This window comes from Callospermophilus lateralis, chromosome 11, assembly GCF_048772815.1.
Source record: "Callospermophilus lateralis isolate mCalLat2 chromosome 11, mCalLat2.hap1, whole genome shotgun sequence".
Lineage (NCBI taxonomy): Eukaryota > Metazoa > Chordata > Mammalia > Rodentia > Sciuridae > Callospermophilus > Callospermophilus lateralis.
In genome coordinates, this window is record NC_135315.1 from 22,858,080 (window position 1) to 22,878,090 (window position 20,011).

The 20,011-nt window shown below is 53.0% G+C and overlaps 1 protein-coding gene across 1 annotated transcript in view; it reads right to left on the reverse strand.

The window, feature by feature from the left end:
* Positions 1-20,011, reverse strand: part of Lasp1 (LIM and SH3 protein 1) — a 39,621-nt gene that overhangs the window by 11,915 nt on the left and 7,695 nt on the right. The window contains exons 2-4 of the mRNA XM_076870120.2: positions 19,800-19,894; positions 10,805-10,889; positions 4,196-4,303 (exon numbers count right to left, since the gene is read on the reverse strand). Coding sequence (XP_076726235.2) covers positions 4,196-4,303; positions 10,805-10,889; positions 19,800-19,894 — 288 coding nt within the window. The remainder of the gene's footprint in view (positions 1-4,195; positions 4,304-10,804; positions 10,890-19,799; positions 19,895-20,011) is intronic.

The window sequence follows — 20,011 nt, forward strand, 5'->3', positions numbered from 1 at the left end:
TTATTCCTGCATTAACAGAAAGCAGGATTCCAGCCCTTGGGTGCTCCCTCCTCCCTCCCCAGCACCTTGCCTCTTTGTGTTTTTTTTTTTTTTTTTTTTTTTTTTTTGGTACAGGGATTGAACTCAGGGGCACTCAACCACTGAGCCACATCCCCAGTCCTGTTTTGTATTTAGAGACAGGGTCTCACTGAGTTGCTTAGCATCTCGCCATTGCTGAGGCTGGCTTTGAACTCATGATCCTCCTGTCACAGCCTCCCTGAGCTGCTGGGATGACAGGCGTGAGCCACCAAGCCTGGGGCCTCTTTGTGGTTCTAAGGACAAATGCACACAGCCAAAGCAATAATTCCCCCAGACCAGACACTTGTTTTCACAATGCTCTGGCTTGGGACTGGGATGTAGCTCAGTGGTGGAACACTTGCCTAGCAAGAGCAAGGGGCCTGGGTTCCATTCCCAGCACTAAAAAAAAAAAAAAAATCAAAACAAAACAAAACCTCATGCTGGTAAAACTCATAGCTGCAGAACATGAGTCTAGTAGGACAAGTCTTCATCTCTTTGCAAGATGGCCTGACCTTCAGAAACAATAAGGTCATCTGAAGCTAATCTGGGAAGGGACAGGTCACAGACAGGAAAGCTATTTTGGAAACAAAAGGTGTGGCTCTGAACACCATCTTTCCCAAAGTTCCTCTGGGGGTTGGCACAAGATAGCAGTGGTTCTGAGTGAGGTTTAAATTTCTCTTGAGGTTTTAGGCCAAGTCAGTTCTGGCATCCTCTGATTAGGGGGTGGTGAGACTTACTTTATCATTTTAAATGACAGCTCGCAATTTTAGCAGGCCATGTGCAGTGGCGCACACCTGTTATCCCAGCAACCGAGGAGGCTGAGGCTGGAGGATCACAAGTTCAAAGCCAGCCTGAGTAATTTAGTGAGACCCTGACTCTAAACAAAAAATACAAAGGGATGGGATGTGGCTCAGAGGTGAAGCACCTGTGGGTTCAATTCCCAGTACCAAAACATAAAAATGAAACTTCAGAGAGCACCACTATAACCCAAGGAAATGTGTCTAAAAACTGATTCCTGGGATCCAGAGAGAAGGTGGCCGGGCAAGGAGGCCAAGCGTCTGCATTTTCACTAAATGCCCGGATGCTCACAGTTGAGACACACACTTGACAGTCTTTAATTGCATTCACTAAAACCAAGAATCTTCACAACCTTGTGGTTACACTTCAGAGATTCCAGCTAAAACTGCAAAAGCAACCACCAGGTCACCTCCCCACCTCAGAGCAGAGGACAATCAGCTAATTGCAGCTGATAAGATGGCTATCTCCTAGTGTGGATGTCTGGGCCACAGTGAGTTTTTGTTACTAGGACACCTCAGACATTAACACCTACAGTAATGGGGGCAGGCGAGCAGGTAGAATAGGCTAGGAGTGGAATATTCTGGAAGCCTTCCAGATAGGGTGGCAGGGACAACTGGGCCTGTTTGTCTCCTCTCCTCCAAAATGCACAGTGAAGCGATGAATGGAAGGTGCTGTGGGGCTGGGATTGCAGGCTGGGAACAAGCAACAGAGGTCTGGGGAGGAAGCTCAGCAGCAGAGTGTGGAGGCCCTGGTGTGATCCCCAGAACCATAAATACATAGATAAATTAAAATACACAAAATCAAACACAGGGTCCCTCACAATGAAAAGGCCCAGGAGACCAGCTCTGTGAACTGTCCAGGTCGTCCCATTACCCAAGGCCATGTCCACCTTCCCCACTTTGCACACTGAGGCCTCTGAGCTCTAAGACACAGAACCTTGTCACCCTTTGGGGGACCTAGGTCAGAAAGGAGGCTCCAGGGAAGGTGCCAGCACTAGCATAGAAAGGGGTACGTAATGGCCCACCTGTCCCCAACATGGCCATGTTCAGAGAGAGGCCCCTGGGAAGTACTGGATCATGCATGCTCCACCTCATGGATGGATCAATCCATTGATGGAGTCATAGCTAAATGGACTCCTGGGAGGTGACCCGGCAGGAGGTGGGGCCTAACGGAAGGGAACAGGTCTTTGGGGGCATGCCTTTGGGGACCACATCTTATTCTGGCCCTTTTCTTCTCCTCTCTTTGCTTCACCACAAGCCAAGCAGTTCTGCTTCACCACACACTTCCCACCGTGATGTTCTTGCCCACCACAAGCCCACAGCGAGGGGCCAGGATCTCATCGGAAACCAAGAGTCAAAATAAATCCTTCTTCCTTTAAGTTGATTTTCTCAGGTATTTTGTCACAGTACCGGAAAGCTGACCTTAATACAGGGCAACTGTGGGAGCAAAGAAGGATGAGAGCCCTCTAAGCCGTGCCCTCTCTAGCCAAAGGGAAACAACCCATTTCCTCAGAACACCAATTTCAAACTGCAGGTCAATGATTTTGTTGTGAGACTCATTTAGTAAGTCTCCACTCAGCATCTTTACAAAATAAAGGAACAGAAAATATCTGAATGAGCCCTCCATATAGTAAAATACTCATTCATGAAAGATTTTTCCTCTTTTGTTTTTTTTCTTTGCAGTACTGAGGATCGAACACAGGATGTTCCACCACTGAGCTGTATCTCCAGCTTTTCTTATTTTGAGACAGAGTCTTGCTAAGTTGCTCAGCCTGGCCCCAAACTTGTGATCCTTCTACCTTCATGACATGAGGAACTACAAAGTCTTTTCTATGTTGCAGTGCTGGGGACCTAACCCAGGGCTTTGTGTATGCCAGGGAGGTGTCTACCACTGCACCCCAACCCTGTTCATGGAAGTTTTGTTTTGTTTTTGGTACTAGAGATTGAACCCAGGGGCACTCAACCACTGAGCCACATCCCCAGCCCTTTTTAAAAATTTTAATTTAGAGACAGGGTCTCACTGAGTTGCTTAGGGCCTCGGTAAATTGCTGAGGCTGGCTTTGAACTCATGATCCTCCTGCCTACAGCCTCCCGTGCACCACCACGCCCGGCTTCATGGAAGTTTTGATTATGTTTCCTTACTAAAAAAAAAAAAAAAAAATGCATGCCTGGTTAGTGGCTCCAGATGTAAAATATATTTCTTATCACACGTGGAAACTCAAAGTTTAAAAGCCACTGTCTTGGGCGTGGCTGGCTTTGTTAGCTGCCCTGTGCTGGAAATCCGCTTGACCCACGGCTGTAGCCCACTCTAAGTACTGCCCAGCCAACTTCCAAAAGGAATGCCCTGCCAAGGAGGCCCGATGCAAGGATGGGAAGGGCTGTGGAGCCCAGAGGATGGGTGCTGGGTGGGCCATCTGAAACTGGGGCCCTTCCCCAGTCCCTCAGCCCACAGTCACACAGGCAACTGGTCGACAGAAGACAACGGCCAGCCTTGGAGAACCTTGGAGCCTGGGCTGGCTGGGCACGCCCCTCGGCTTGGGGTACTGCAGGGCCCTGTGCACGGGCTTCTGCTTCTGTAGTTGTGGTTTAGAGCAGCACCCGATTCTCCACAAGCCCCAAATAAGGTCCACAAGCCCAGAGCCACACAGGCTGCTGCTGGTCTGTGGCTCTGTCAGGAAGGAAACTGAGGCCTATTCTCTGGTCCCAGGTGCTAGAAGGGCACACGATGTGGGGACCGTAGATCCACTGCCTGCTCTCCACACCCACCTGTGCTGCAGCCAGGCCCCAGTGACCAGCCCAAGCCCAGGAGGGCCCAGGCTGGGGCTGCGGGACCAGTGGGCGAAGCTGGCTGGGGTTTTTACACAGGAAGGAAGAACAAGCCGAGGTGGGAGGAGGCGAGGGAGGGCGGAAATGACTGCAATGTCAGCACCCAGAGGCAGACAGGAGGAGGCCAGGCCTCCCTGCCCCCACCCCCAGTTTTGACCTTTGTGCTAAGACAAAGCATCAGGTCTTCACCCTGACACCCACCATACCCAGAAAAGAGAAAAGAGCTCAGGGTGGGAGAGGACGTGTCCCCCATCAACGCTCCCACAAAAGGGCAGCCCCTTCGAGGAGGAAACGCTGTGTGGGCCCAGTGTGGCAACAGGGGGCCTGGGGCACATACAGCAAAGGCACCTGGGAAGCCCACCCCTGCCCTGCCCTCTGCCCGGGTAGCCACCAGCCAGACCTGCCGGGGAGGAGCAATGCAGGGAGCTGGTCCCATTCATGTCAGCCAGGCTGGCCGGGAGGGGACAAGAAAGGGCAACAGGCAGCGTGGGCTGGAGGGCGGGGGGCAGGCTCACGTTGCTGATCTGGTCCTGGGTCTTCTTGATTCTCTGGAGTTCGGGTGTGTCTGCCACCACGCTGAAGCCTTTGCCCTTGTTCTTCTCAAACTCCTCCTTGTAGCGCACCTGGGGACCAGCAAGACAAAGAGGGACCAGGGTCAGACAGGGGGGCAGAGAGCGCCCAGCTGGAGGCCCCTGTGAAACAGCACCATCAGGAGATGGAGACGGGGCCCAGAGAAGGATCCCAGCCAGAAATGCCTGGTGCTGAGCAGACGCCTTGGCTAGAAAGCGACAATAACCCACTAACATTTGCCCGGCACAATCTGAGATGTGCTAAATGCCTCACATAAACTCTCTCATTTAAGTCCTAACCCCATATATATTATTAGCCCCATTTTACAGATAAGGAAACTAGGCCATCAAAAGGCAGTCCCCTGCCTGAGGTCATACAGCTTAGCAGCAAAGATCTAGTCCAGGCCTCACCTGTCTGCCTTCTGACCCTCTCTAGCAGCCCCTCCTACCTGAAGCTATAGAAAGCTTTTCGTTTTGTTTTTCATATTGGGATTAAACCCAGGGACACTTTACCGCTGAGTTACAGCCCCAACTTTTTTTTTTTTCTTCCCCAATTTTGAAACCAGGTCTCACTAAGTTGTTTGGAGCTTAGCTAAAATGCTGAGGTTGGCCTCGAACTTACAATCCTCCTGCTTCAGCCTCCTGAGTCACTGGGCTGAACAGGTGTTGCCACTGCGCCCAGCAGGAAGAAGGTTCTCGCATGCGCTTCCTACGACTGCCCACCCTATCCTAGCCAGGAGGTAGCCCTACCCACATGGGGCCAGGGGTAGTTTTGAAGTGACCAAGTGAGTGAGGGCCGTGCCAAAGGACAAAGCTGGTGCCCAGAAGGGTGGGTAGTGAGACAGCCAGAGGGGAGGCCTCATCGATGAAACTTTCTGGGGAAGAACCCAACCACCTCTGTTGCCTTCCTTTTGTGAGAATTCTACAGAAAAGTCAAGTACTACAGGAACTCAAGACAGACTACAAAGGACTCCCAGGCTAGGCATGGTGCTATGTGCCTTTAGTCCCAGTTACTCAGGAGGCTGAGGCAGGAGGATCACTTGAGCCCAGGAGACCAAGACCTACCTGGGTTGTTACCCTCTATCAAAAAAAGAAAAGAAAAAGAAAAAAAAAAAAGCAAGAAAGCAAGCAGAACTTCTCTGAAACTAAAGAAATTGAAATATGAGGAACAGCTTGTCTTCCCTGGGGGCTTTGAAGAGCAAAACTGAGGCTGGGAAATACTCGTGGGACAGGGAATGTTCTCCTTGGCTTCCAGAAACTCCCTGTCCACCTTGGCAGCCATCTGTTCCAGACCCCGCCAGCTGCCTGGATTCCCTCCATGGGGGCCGCACTGTCCTGAGACAGGTCAGCCCAGGACATGAGGCCCAGGACTTTGGGAGTTTCCAGAATGACAAGCCCAAGCAGCTCCCAGGCTTGGAGTCACTGACTGCCATAGCAGTGAGCTGCTACTCGTGACATATGACCAGTCCCCACCCTCCTCTTCATAGCCCCAGGAGCCAGAGGTCCTGGTTTGGGGTTCTTCTTCCTCCTTTGTTCTGAGGCAGATCAAAATGAAAGGCATAGCCAGGCACAGTGGCTCCACCTGGGAGGCTGAAGCAGGAGGATCCCAAGTTCAAAGATAGCCTCAGCAATGTAGTGAGGCCCTAAGCAACACAGCAAGACCCTGTCTCTAAATAAACTACAAAAAAGGCTGTGGATATGGCTCAGTGTCCCCGGGCTCAATCCCAGTACCAAGGAAAAAAAAAAAAAGAAAGAAAGAAAGGCCAAGGGGTGGGACTCGGTTCCCATCAGACCAGAACTTATTGCAAGGAGCTATGGCCCCTCCACCCAGAACCTGTCCAACATCAGCTCTTCTGGGAGAACCTGGGTCTGCACAGTGGGGGACCCCTGAAGAAGGAGGACGTCAGAGAACGGAAAGGAACCCGAAGACAGAAAAATGTAGCTCTAGACGCAGAAGCCCTGAATCTAAGGCCTCCGATCTCAGTTCCCCCGTCATGTGTAAAGAGCCATTACAGGAATGGGTGAAAACGTGGGGTAGGGCCTTCCCATCACTAAACGGGGACACAGAGCAGACTGCGCTGGTACCGACAGGCTCAGAATTCCTTCTATACTAAGTGATCTTGGGACAATGACTCAACCTCTCAAGCCTCAGTTTCCACATCTGTATAATGGTGACGATCGTTCCAGTCACTCGGACAGCGGCTCCACGGACCAGTGAGGGTGACTGTGGAAGTGCTTTGTCCACCCTGTCCTCAAGGGTCAGGCCCCTAATCCAGGGGAATAATCACCATGGTGACACTGCAATGACATCAGCTGGTTCCCAGGCTCAGAAACTGCTCTGCTCCTTACTGGGGAAGGATAATTCATGACTCTCCTAACACAGGAGGCCAGGCCGAGGCGGGGGTGGGGGGGGTCTGGGGGAGCAGGGCTGAGAAGGGAGGGTCTGGGCTCAGAGCCGCTTTGTTGCAGGTCCCTACACAGGCTAATTCCCTTTTCTAGGCTTCCTGGATGGCTGGTCTCTAAAAGCCTCCCTCTCTGAAGTCTGTGACCATTTTTAAGCTCCTTCAAGCCCCAACTAGGGAAACGATGTGGGCAAGATTCTCTTGAGGGGCCTTTTGGTGATGGAGGGTGTGGCAGAGGTGGGGCCAGGAGCATGAGGAGGCCAGGCTCCCTCCTGGCCCACTCCGGAGGCTCGCCTGGGTCTGGAGTGACTCACCAGGATGTTAAGAGGTCCCTGGAGGGCAGAAAAGGGACCTGCCCCGGGTCACTGAACCCAGCTGTCATGGGGTCAGAGTGCAACTCAACACTTTGGGCCAGATGACTCCATCCCTGGTTGATGACTGCGCCCTGACCTGGAAACTCCCATGGATGAGCTGGGACTGGTGCCCAAGCTCCTGGTGCCCACACACCACCACCTATGAAATCCTACCCTTTGGATGTAGGTTCTTAGTTATTCTCCCTGGATCTACCTTACGCATCACTCAACCCAGCCAACAGCAGTACAAATCAGTGTTTGCTGAATGAATGATGAATGGATCGAACAGAGGCTTCATCTCTAAATAAACCAGCAACATATTTGGCAAAACAAAAAAACAAAACTGCTTAATGATCCAAAATAAGAAGATCGTGGCTTTAAAAAGTGGGAACCCAGCCCCAGAGTACAGTGTGGGACTCTCACTGCACACTCCGCCCCCCTTGGTGGCATTCCCCATAACACCATGAAGGTGACAATGACAGGAAAAATAAAGAAACACTCTCTCCTCACCTTTCTCAGACCACAGGGATGCCTCCAGCCCAGCCCCACCCAACGCCACTGCCTCCCTCAGCCGGAGGTGCGGGCAGAGGAAGAGGAAGGTGGGGTGAGGGCCCACTGCCAGCTCCACAGGACCACTCAGAGGGTCACTTCTGGACAGTTCTGTGGTTACCTCCCCCGCCAGGGAGGCTATAGGTGTCCCAGACACCCAAAGTGCCACTTTCAGGACCAATATAGACAAAAACAAGTTGAAATAGCATGGGCAGCTTCCCAGAGACAGGGCTGAGGCACAGGGAGGCCGGCCCAGGAAGGGACCCTGGGAAGACACTGGCTGACACCCTGATGGGGTGGGGCAGAGCAGGCAGAGGAGGCTCCCACTTCCCTTCCTGCCAGCCACAGGCAGCTGTAGCCAGCCCTGCCCCCACAGACGCCACAGGACTGTCACCAACCCCAGCCTGGCTGGCTCAGCCCATCCAAGCCTCAGAGCCGCCTCAGAGCCGCCTCAGAGCGTCAGGCCCAGCCCCTAGCTTCTAGGAAAACGGGTTTCTGTCCCCATTTTACTGGTGAGGGGGAGGAAAACACCTTTAGACCACAGAGTTTGTGGGTGGTGGAGGGGGACAAGATCCCTACCTCTCACACTGCCTACCCTACCCCTCAAAACCCCCAACAAGCCCTCAGTGCAAAGCCCCAACTCCCCTGCCTCACACCTGGGGCATAAATGGAGGGGGAGGGGAAGCTCTGCTCAAGCCTGTTCCCTCCTGCCCACCTGCCCCACGCGGAGCCTCCTAAGTGCCTCTGTGAGACCACCAGGAGGGCAAAGCTGCTCAGGCAGATCCCAGGAATCTGCATTCCATCAAGCCCCCTACTACCCTTGCGGGCTGGCAACCTGGGGCTACATGTCAGAGCAGTCAGTCCTGCGGAACCGATAAGAACAAAGCACGCCCGGGCCAGACCAGTTTGGCTCAAAATCTGCCTGACACTGGACTCTGGGCAAGGGATATGGCCTCTCCACAGCTCGAGGTCTCCACCTGGACAATGGGGCAAAGTGCCCCTCCTTTGTCCCGTGAAATGAGGTCAAGTGCAAGAATGTACAGCCTGGCCCTCAGTGGACACCTAAGGGAAGAGTGGCCATTCTCCAGATTTCCCCAGGGGACTCAGGAGGGGAGCCGCAGGGCAGGCCCCTGGAGCAGAGGGCATGCATGGAGCAGGAGGACTCCAACCCCTGTGCAGGGTGCTGGCCTCCCCTGTGAGGTACAGAGCAGCCCTGACCACAGCAAGCCCTGCCCAGCTCCTTACCCCTCCTTGAGGACACCCTGTCCTACAGACATGCCCCTCAGGGATCAGCTTCCAGGGGCAAGAAGAGCGGCAATCCAGCCCTGGAGGGACTGAGGCTGAAGAGTTTGAATTTCCCCTCCTGAGAGTAGGGGATGTGTGGAATGTGCCCCCTTTACCTCTGCCCCTATGCAAAGGCTCCCCCACCCCTGAACCTGCCTCTCCTCCCAGCACTGCTCCCTCTAGACCCCTGTGATGCCCCTCTGCCTCTGGTCCCAGTGGCTTCCCAAGGGTTGGGGCGTCTGGGCAGGCGTCAGGGCCTGGTGAGGGTCTGGCTCAGGCAGCAGTGTTTCTGCCCCCTGGCCCTCCTCAGCTGGCAGGGTACATCAGTCCCTGGCATTTATAGCTCTCCTGCCACAGCCGGGGTGGGATGGCAGATGGGAACTGCTGCTGAGGAACAAACTAGCTATCCCACTTGTTCCCTTCCACTGTGAGTCTCAGACTGACCAGGGCTGCATATGGTCAAGGGACTAGAACAAGGAGTAAAAAGACCAGAGCCCAAATTCTGGAATCCTACTACTGTGTATGCCAACAGGCACAGCCCTGTGGCACTCGGCCTCTGTACCTATCTGCAACATGGAGGTAACAGTACCCTCTCCTAAGACAGGAGAGGTAACTCAAAGCACCTGCTAAGCTACAAAAGCTCTCAGCAGTGTCAGGGACTACTAAGATGGAGACAGCTCTCAGAGTGCAGAGAAAACTGGAAAGACCAAAGTGTGCTCAAAGCCACAGCCTCTATTTCCTCTTCCACACAGTGAGGTGCCCCTTTGACTGTGCAGGGCTGTTGTGAGCATTAAATGAGCTAATATGCTTTGGACACTGAGCACTCAAGACGTTAGTGCTAATGCTGTTATTAGCACCCACTGCCTGCGTGAGCTTAGCAAATCCCTGAACGTCTCAAAGCCTCAGTCACCTCATCTATAGGTTGGGAAAAACAGCATTCTCCTCGCAGGGTTGCAGGGAAGAACTGGAGAACAGGTAAGGAAAGCCCTATCAGGTGTGGTTCTTCCTGATGGAAGCCAAGGAGGTCGCATGAAGATCTGGCAGCAGGCCAAGCACGATGGTGTGCGCCTGTAACCCCAGCTACTCAGGAGGCTAGGACAGAAGGATCCTGAGTTTGATTCGAGCCTGGATTGTGTCTTAAAATAAAAACTGGAAACTAGAGAGGGCAGTGGGGGTGGGTATCTCAGTGGTCAAGTGCTTGTCTAGCATGCACAAGGTCCTGGGTTCAACCCTGGGTACAGCCCACTCCTGAGGAGCCAGGAGCCAGCCTCCTCTGTGACCCAGGTGGGACTTCCCTGGGCACTCTGCACACTTGGTAAATCCCCTTACTTCTCCCCCTGTGTATTCTCTCATTTAATCCTTTAATCCTCACTGAAGCCCTGCCCTGCCTACCACAGGCCACCCTTGTTCCAGGCAAGGTCTCAGGGCTCCAATCCCCTTGCTTTTAGCTCCGTATCCCCTAAAGAGGGCGTTCTCCCAGAGCCAGGAAGCGTCTACTTCCCCACAGGAGGGCGGGGGCCTCCCCACACAGCTCAGGCAAGTCAGGCCTAAGGGGACAAAGGAGGACAGGCCTCTTCATACCTGCCCTCCAAGGAGACAAAGAAGGGATGCCAACGCGACTGCAGGGAATAGACCAGATTGGCACAGGCCTGGAGAGGCCAGTGCCCTTGTCTCCCCCAACCCTTCCTCTGTGATGGGCACAAATGGAGACGGGGCAAAGGGAACAGTTTCCCAGAGGAGGCCCTGAAGCACAGTGGCAGAGGCCCACACCTCTCCAGCCACTCAGGTAGGAAGGCGGCCCCCCCTCCTCTGATGAAACCAGGAAGCACCAGTAGCTGGCGGCCTGGGGGCAGGGAGTCGCAAGAGCTAGGATTTCAGCACCTTGTCCCTGCTGAGTAACAACAGGGGAAGGAACCCTTGCCAAACCAGGCTTTCCCCATCAGCTGCCGCTCAGGCCGGCCCCTCACCTGACTCTGGAGCTCGCTCTGTTGCTTGAGGCGGAGGTTTTCCGGAGTGTCAGCCACCATGGTGAAGGACTGCTTGGGGTAGTGTCTGCAGACAGAAAAAGCAGAGTCAGCATCACTCCAGGGAAGGATAGGAACCCGGAATGGAGGCTCCATCTGACTCCTGGGCAGTCCCTGCCCTAGCCCCAGCAGCAGTTCAACAGTGTCCCCTGCCATCACTGAGAGGCTGACTGCACTGAGAAGAAAGGGATCTCCAAAGGTGTCTGAAGGGCTAAGAAAGCCCAACTGAACTGGAGGATAGGTGAGAAGACCAGGAGGGGGCCATAAAGGGGGTCACAGCCACGCCACCCTGGGTGGCGAGTGCTGTCATGGTCCCCCTCTGACAGACTGGACAGCTCAGTCGGGAGAGGTTACACAATGTGGCCAAGGCTCATAGGAAGTGGTCAGATCCCTCAACGTGCTAAACTCCATTGTCTTTCTGGGGTCCTGGCCCCCAGAAAGAGCTGGTTTGGAGTTGGTGGCAGGAGGCAGGGTGGCCCAGACACCCCCATCCCACAGAGGAGGAAATCGCAAGCTGGCTCCAGACCCTTGCCACTCAGCGACCCCCATGGCCTGCATAAGGTCCTGGGTTATCAATCCTGGGTCCTGCCACTGGCGCACTAGGTGACCTTATTAATCAGTATTAACTTATTAATCACATGGCTAAATGGTCTTTCTCTGCTATTTCTCCACAAGGGGAGGGAATTTGACATCTCTATTAATTGATTGATTCCAAGCTCCCAGAATCATAGTCGGAGCTCAATAAATGCTTGTTAAATAAACAAGTATCCTACCAGGCGAAGCTCAGCCAGCACCAGAACTTGTTCTCCTGTATCCTCCTGGGTCACTGCAAGGTCCCCCAAGGTCATTGTGGTGGGTGTGTTGTATGTGCGCTGGTATGTGAAACAACTGGAGGTCCCAAACATTTCAGAAGCTAGTAGTGGTTTCTCCAAGCAGGAACACAAGGTCTAGCCTTTTTTAGCTGTGGATGACCACATTCACCAGATCTGTGACCACCGCAGATACCTGACTCACAGGCTGCCCAAGGTAAGAAAAAGATGGCTTTGCCAGGCATGGTGGCACACTCCTATAATCCCAGTGACTTGGAAGGCCGAGGCAGGAGAATCTCAAGCTCAAGGCTAGCCCCAGCAACTTTGCAATACCCAACAACTTAGCAAGACCTCATCTCAAAATTAAAAAAAAAAAATAAAAAGGTCTAGGAATATAGCTCAGTAGTAAAGTACACCTGGTTCAATCTCCTTTTTTTTTTAAATATTTATTTATTTTAAGTTCTTGGCAGACACAACATCTCTGTTTGTATGTGGTGCTGAGGATCAAACCCAGGCCGCATGCATGCCACATCCCCAGCCCCACACCTGGTTCAATCTCTAGGACCAAAAAATAAAAAGAGACGGGGGAGAGAGAGAGAGAGGGAGAGGGAGAGAGATGGATGGCCTCCAAGAACCTCCTCCCAAGCACGTCCTTCCTGAACTAGCGGACATGCCCAAGAGCTAGCTATGAGCTGCCACCCGCCCACGCTCTCACCAAACCTGGCTTGTTCTCCAGCCACTCACACCACCCTGAGCCACCCAAGAGCTACTAAGCACACGACCTCCCTCTTGTCCACCACCTGTGAAAGGCAGGACTCAGGGTAGAAAACTCAGTGAAGAAAGGAACAACTAGAAAAGGCACAGTTCTGGGCTCTGGTCCTGCCACTGGTGCACTGGGTGACCATGGCAAGCCCTTTTCCCCCTAGGCTACTCTCAGCGTCATAGGTGATACTATCTGTGCTCTGCCCAGGTCCACCCAGGTCCACCCAGCTCGAAGCTCCAGCATAGGGACAGAAGCAGGAGGAGAAAAGCAAACACAGGTGCCTGCAGCTGCCAACAGAGACGGCCTGTGGCCGAACACAGGTCTGAGGCAGGCCCAACCCCCGGCTTGGCCTGGCTCCAGGCAGCCAGGCCACCCACAGCTCAGGAGCCCATTCAGAATTCCTGAGCAGTTCCAAGGCAGGGAGGATCAAGTGGGAGTCTATTCCTAGAGACTAGAGGGAAAGGAACAGAAGGGATAGAAGTAGTATCTCTGGGGGGTCTCAGAGATGACCCTCCCCCCACATGGGGAGTTGGGGGACATTCTGAAGGTATCATGGGCTGGGGGCCGTGGTGAGGAGAGCACTTTTGTCTCTGAATAAAGGAGCCAGGAGATGAGGGGGATACCTCTAGGCAGCTCTGGCCCAGATGTAAAGGGTGGATTCTGAGAACAAGTAGCATTAATGGGGGCAGGAAGGAAGCAGGCTCGGGGTCTGTGGGAACCAATCTGAAAACCCTGGGGTTTCCCATTTGCCTGAACATATAGGGTGAAAGCAGAGGGCCAGCTCCAGTGGCACAAAGACAGCCAGACACATGCATCTGACATGTCCCACCCTCTCCCCGATTCTGCAGCTCCGACACCCACTGCGTCCGCCTCCCACGCAATGAACACACAGATGTGCCCTCTGCAGCAATGGCGTCTCCTGGACACCAAGGACACTAGTCCACAGTGGCAGCTGCCACCTCCTCTACCCACACTGTGTCCCTCCTCACCCTACACCCCACCAAAAGGTCTCAGGAGCCTCTCTCATATACAGCAAGTGCCTCAGATGGGTTGGTGGGTACCAGAGCTCAGGCCTCAGAGTCGGAATACTAATCCCATCAAAGACGCCTGGGAGGAGGGGGTCCCTCTGGGTTGACTTAATTTGGCAGAGATGGGGAAGGATTTTAATCCTGTATCAGATTAACTAGACTCAAGAGGAGCTCCAGAGTCTTCAACCTCCTGCCCCAGCCCCAGGAGCCCAACCCCAGGCAGAGGAAGGGACAGGCACTGGGAGGGCTGAGTCCGGCCCCCATCGTACCCGACCCTGGCTGGGTCACACCGCTCCTCCCTGCAGCTCCCAGCCCTGGCGAGACAACCCTGCCTTCCGCTTCCCCTGCTCACTGCGCTTCAGGTTCCCATGGCAACCGCATCCTCAGCTCCAGGCAGGAGGGGAGCAGAGAGAGGTCTGTGAGCATGGGGGCAGGGGAAGAGACAGACTGCAGAGTGTCCTCAACCCAGGAGAATTCCCGAGGGCAAAACCTGGAGACCATGTGTACAGGGGATCCTTGCAGACCATTCAGGTGAGGAAGGGGGTGGCCCTGGTTTGTCTCTAGAGGGAGGGCTTAAAAACCACCAGTGCCATGCCCCTCCCCCACAGGACCGGCTCCGACCAGGGCTCAACTGCTTTGACCTCTTTCCATAAACAATTGCTGGGAATGCTACCTCCTCCCTCCCTGGCATCCTCAGGTAGAACTCCACCTCCCACTGCCCTCGGATCCCACTGGGAAGGGAGGTGTATGGGTACTCGGGCAGTTCAGGTGCCAATGTGGGTTCTAAGACAGAACCCAGCCCCACAACAGACTGGGCCATGGTGATGAACAGTGAGGGCAGGGTGAGGGGGGCCTTGGCACAGAGCTGAGGCCAGAGCACAGCTGTTCATTGTCCCTTTCTGAGCCAGCCTGGGCAGGTCCCTTTTTTTTTTTTCTTTTTTGGTATTGGGGATTGAATCCAGGGGCACTCAACCACAATCTACTCCCCTATCCTTTGTTATTTTTTGAGACAGGGTCTCACTAAATTGTTCAGGCTCGCCTCATATCTGTGATCCTCCTGCCTCAGCCTCCTGAGTCACTGCGACCACAGACATAAAGCCACCATACCCACTTGGGGGGGGCTTCTTAATCATTCCCAGCAGGGGCCCTCTGCTGATGCTTCTCCACACTCCTCTTGCTCTTAGCAGCTCTAGAGAAGGCAGCCTGATAGGACAAAAGGCTGAGGTACCCGGGAAGGGACCTGGCATCCATGAGGGCAAAACCAGGAAAAGCCTCTATTGGCAAGGAAGAGCTATGGACAGCTATGGACTTCAAAGAATCCACAGGCACACGAAGCCGCTTTTCTATATGCTGTGTCTGTGCATTCTCTCCTGAAGCTCACCACAAAGCTTTAGGCTAGAAAAGGTAGTTGTCATGTGCCCATTTTATGGATGGAAAAACAGAGATTCACTGTCAAGAACCAGAGACTTGTCCATGCCCCTCCCACGCATTCTCCCAGTCCCACAGTGGCCCAGCCAACTAACGGCAGGTCTGAAGCAACCTCTGTCCCAGACCCCTGAGGACCTGAGTCACCTTCCTGCTCCCAAGGAAGTGAGGGCAGGGAGAGTGCTGAGAAGCTGCAAGATTTACAGGCTTCCAGGGGACGGGAAGGTGGCAGCCTCTCTCACCAGCCCCACCATTAGCCATACTCCAGAGGTAGAACAAGGACAGACCAGAGATCCCAAGAGCCCAGCTCCCTCTTTCTTGTGAAACCTCCCTTCCAGGCTTGGACCCCTTCAAAACCCACAGCTTTGTGTTCAAGGAGGAACAAAGATACATCAACAAAGCAACAAGGAGCTTTTGGTTTTACCAAAAGAAGAAGAAGAGAAAAAAAAAAAAAAAACAGCCCAACATCCTGCCTCTGGTTAGAGCTGCTGATTCCAAAAACCCCTGCTGGGAACACTGCCCACGGACGGGCAGGGAGGGCTCTCACTAACCCAGTTTCTCCCCAGCCCCCCAAGCCTAAGCAGCCCAACTGGTGGGGATAGGAAGCAACAAGGAGTCATTGTTTGACCAGTGGGAAAAAATGAGCAGTCAAAAAGATCAAGGGTAGACTAGAAGAAGAACTTACCAGCCCTCCGGGATTACAGACAAAATGAATAAGAAGAAAACAAAGCCTGCACCTGCCACTGTTGGCTAAACTTAAAGAGAAATGATTGAGGTGAAAAAGACATGGAAATGATGGAGCTCAGTTTCTTCATCTGTAAAAATGGGGGTGTTTAAAGCAAAGTGACCCTCCAAGCTTCCTTAAGGTCTGATTTCAGAGTGCAGGGATTTGGGCATCGAGGTGAGGGAGCTGCCTGAAGGCTGTGTCTGGCCACCTTGTTTGCCCATTTGGACTCACCTCCTTCACCCCAACACACACCACACATGCCCCTCCCACGCCAGTGCTGCCTTTGGCTCCCTGAGACACCTGACCCAATTTTCCCAGCAAGGCAGAGAGTTCTGGGGAGGCAGGAAAGCCTCAGGCCCTAGGCCTGGGTTTACCCAACACTGCTCACCCCTTAAAAGCTGCTGGGATTAGAGAGAATTTGCTAGAATTTAAACACTGACCTTGCCCTACTCCTGCCCAAGGCCTGAGGAAAGGGCAGCAGCATAGTCCCTGGTTTCCCAGAATCAGGGACATCTCCATCCCCCCAGCTCCTCACAACACAGATAAAATAAACTAAAGGATAAACCCCAGGTATCTGCAGCCCGTGAAGGGACAGGTGCAACTGAGTGCCCCTTGCCCTCCCCAGGCTATGCACAGCCCTTACTGGACACCCCAAATGCTGGTTCTCCAGACCTGGAGCCCAGCCTCTGCTCTGCAGGTCCCCAAGGAAGAGGGAACAGGCAGTTTTTCTGCATCCACACCCCCCAGCTTGGTTTCAGAATCATTTGCATGGAGACAAAGAAGCAGGTTTGTATAGAGCCAGGGTATTGGAAAATCCAGTTTGCAAAACAAATAATCAAGGGTATAAATATTTCCCTAACCAAAAGAGCAGACTCGCCCCACCCACCTAGAAGACTCAAAAAAGGGTTCGATTAATAGTTCCTGGGCTACCATGCAAAAGCAGGAGTGTAGCCTCCACCTTGCCACAGAGATGCCAGTGTGGCTGCTGCCCAGATATGAGAAGCAGATGCAGCCTGCTCACTCAGCGCCCAGTGCGTGTGTGTCTGGGGGTGCCCCAAGCACCCAAGTTACCGGGCACCTGGGTAACTGCACATACATGGGAGCCACGGTATCAGGCAGCTGCCCAAGAGCTCTGGCCTGTGTCCATGCCCTTGCCTCTCCGGAAAACCAGCCTAACACAAGGAGGGAAAGAGAAGCAGCCGCTGTGCTGCTTACAGTCACTGTCCAGAACGTCAATCTTGGTCTTGAGAGTCCTCACAGAAGGACAGACAAATGAGACAGCTCACTTCTGTCTTGATGCCCTGCCCCCACCCCCAGATCCTCACTACCCTGGTATATGGGGCGGGCAGGGACAGGCCCAATATTGAGACCTCCCTGTCAACCACCCTCACACCCTCGCTCACTGGGTGGGCCCAGCTACCTGGCAAAATGCCAAGAGACACCACCTGCCCTTTTGGGTCCCAGCAGGACGTGGGGTACTTCACAGAAGGAAGCTGAGCCAAGCTAAGCTGTGGTCCACAAAGTCCGGCCAGCACAGGAATGGGGAAGCTACCCTCAGAAACTCCAGGATGCAGGAATCTCAATGTCACTGAAGGATGGGGCCAAAGGCAGGAGAAAAGTGACTGCCAACACTTGGCACATCGCCTGGCACACAGCAGGCACTCAGGTCTAGGGTCCAGCATCCCTGGGTAAGAATTTTTTAACTATGGAGAAGCCGAGGCCCCCGGGTGCAGAGGATGGACTTCCACATAGGGCTTGCTGGCCCAGATGTGGCTGAGGCTGAGAAACAGAGGGAGCATCTGAGTTTCAGGCAAGGTGCTACTACAGCTGGAACAAGCACAGCTGGGTTACACATCTGCCACGCCTCCCCTCTCATCCAGGATCCTTCCCAGCCAACACCTAACTGGTCCAAGCGTCAAAGGTTAACTGGATGCAAAGCTAGGACAGTAAAGGCTAGAGAGGGGAGGAGAGGGGAATAACCCCTCTTTGGCTGGTTACCAGGAGAGAGAGAGAACTTCTACCATTTAGGGAGGAAGGCTACATCTTCTGCCTCTCCCAGCACCCCCAACCCCTGCAGGAACCCCCAACCCCACTTGCTGCTAGCCTCCCCAGAAGTCTGGGAGAAAAGTAAACCAGACCTTTGACACTAAGCTAAGAAAATGCACAGAAAATAAGGTCAAGCCTCTGATTTCTTTCTCCAACTTCCAAAGCTCACTGAGTTTTAAGCTGCTGGAATCTAGAAGAGATGTGAAGCATCGGCACCTGCTACTGAACTTCTGCCCAGGAGTGGAGGCCTCGAAGCTGCCCCCAAAAAAGGCTCTGAGTCCAGCCGGAAGTGGTCCAGCAGCCAGCAGCCAAGGAGTTAAGTGCCCTGGCTTTTCTGAACCCCACCCCACTCCCCAAAGGAGGGAGGAAGTGGCAGAGAATCAGGGCTTGTATGAGCCCTTAAGAATTTGAAGAATGTCCCATTTCCCTTGGGGCTGGGAGGGGATGGTGGGGGTTAGAGGAACAGAAGTCAGAAGAGAGGGGCAGCTGCAGGAGGAGCCAGCATGGAGCTATGGCCCTTCCTCTGCACCAGGGAAGCTGCCCAAGGCTCCTGCCCTTCAGGGAGAGCTGATGCTTAGATGCCCCTTGGGCTTGACATTTTTTCAGAAATTGGTTTCCTAGCATCTGGCCCAGGTTGACACAGAAATCAGGTAAGAAATAAATGTCCAATGAATGTGCAAAACCCCAAAGAGACAGGCAGTGGTATTAGGAGGGGACTGGGAATGTGCTACAAGGGAGACAGTCCCTCCAAGGGGTTTAAGCTCCCAATCAACCCTTTTTAGACGAGTCCCAAATTTCCCTTCCTGGGTGAACTTCAGCTGCCAAGAGCCTCCTGACTGAGAATTTAAAACCAGAAGTGTAAAACGCCCATGTATTTAGACATGTAATGAATTATGTGTGATTTTTTTTTCCTGCTTAAAAAAAAATTAAAAAACCAAAACTGGACTAAAATGAGATCTTACATTTATAGAATACTGATCTTTCCACCCACTTGCAGGCAATATGACCTTCTGAAGCTCCCATGGCCATGGACCTGATATTGAGTTTGCACTTGCTACTTAAGAGGTCACCTTGACAATGGAGGGTTGGGGCACTGTGTAGCTGTTTGAGATGGACCAGGCAGTGTTCCTCCCAGGTGAGAGACACCTCTGCCTCCAGCAGGCAAATTAACTACATTCAGAAAAGTAGTGTCCATGGCTAGGAAAAATTGGCTAGGCTGGGAAGAGATCTGCCTAGTCCAGGCCACACCCTGCTTCTCGTCCCCACTTCTCAGAAACAAACTCTAGGTCTGGGAGCCAGGGTCAACAGAGTATAAAAGGGACACCAGGACTGGGGATATAGCTCAGTTGGTAGAGTGCTTGCCTCCAATGCACAAGGCCCTGGGTTCAATCTCCAGCACCATAAAAAAAAAAGGGAGGGGGGACACTGATGAAAGGAGCCCCCAAAAGCCTATTAAGTGCTCAGATGAGAGAAGAAGCCTGTCAATTACTGAGCAGGTCACTTAATCGCTGGATCCCTCGTTTTAAAAATAAAATTTTTATTTATTAATTTACTTATTTGTTAAGAGATAAGAGCTCACTATGTTGCTCAGGCGGCCTCAAACTCCTGGGTTCAAGTAATCTCCTGCCTTATCCACCAAGTGACTGGAAACCCAGGTTCTTGCCACCATGCCCAACTGGATCCCTATCTTGCAGCAGGGTACAATGGGAAAAGCATATTTGTTTTACTGCCCAGAACTGGATATGAACTAACCTCTAAGTAGCCTCTAAGGAACCTCTAAGCAGCACACTTGTCATCTTAGCTATTCAGGAGACTGAGGCACGAGGATTGCCAAGTTCAAGGTTAGCCTCAGCAACTTAGCAAGACATCGTCTTAAAATCTAAAAATAAAGGGCTAGGGGTGTAACTCAGTGATAGAGCACCCCTGTGTTAAAACCCCAGTACCACCAAAAAATAAAAATTAAAAAAAATAAGAGGAAGAACCCTAGCCTCACCATCTGTTGCGAGGATACAATGTGATCACAATGTATCGTGACAGGTATGAAAGGGCTGGCAATGTCACCTGGTAGTTGTAGGAAGGGAAGGAAGAACCCGAGGGGGAGTGAAGTGCCCACCCAGTCCCTGCCCCCTGCAGGACTCACGCGTTGCAGTAGGGCTTCTTCTCATAGCCCTTGTAGTTCTTCATGTTCAGTGTCATCTTGCAGGTCTCACAGTGGAAGCATGCTTTATGCCAGAACTGGGGGGAGACAGAGGGAGGACACCCATCAGATACCAGGACTGTGGGCAGGGGGCTTGGAAGGCAGGGATACTCAGGGACTCTCCATCCCAGGGAATGTCCTAAGCCCACAGCTGT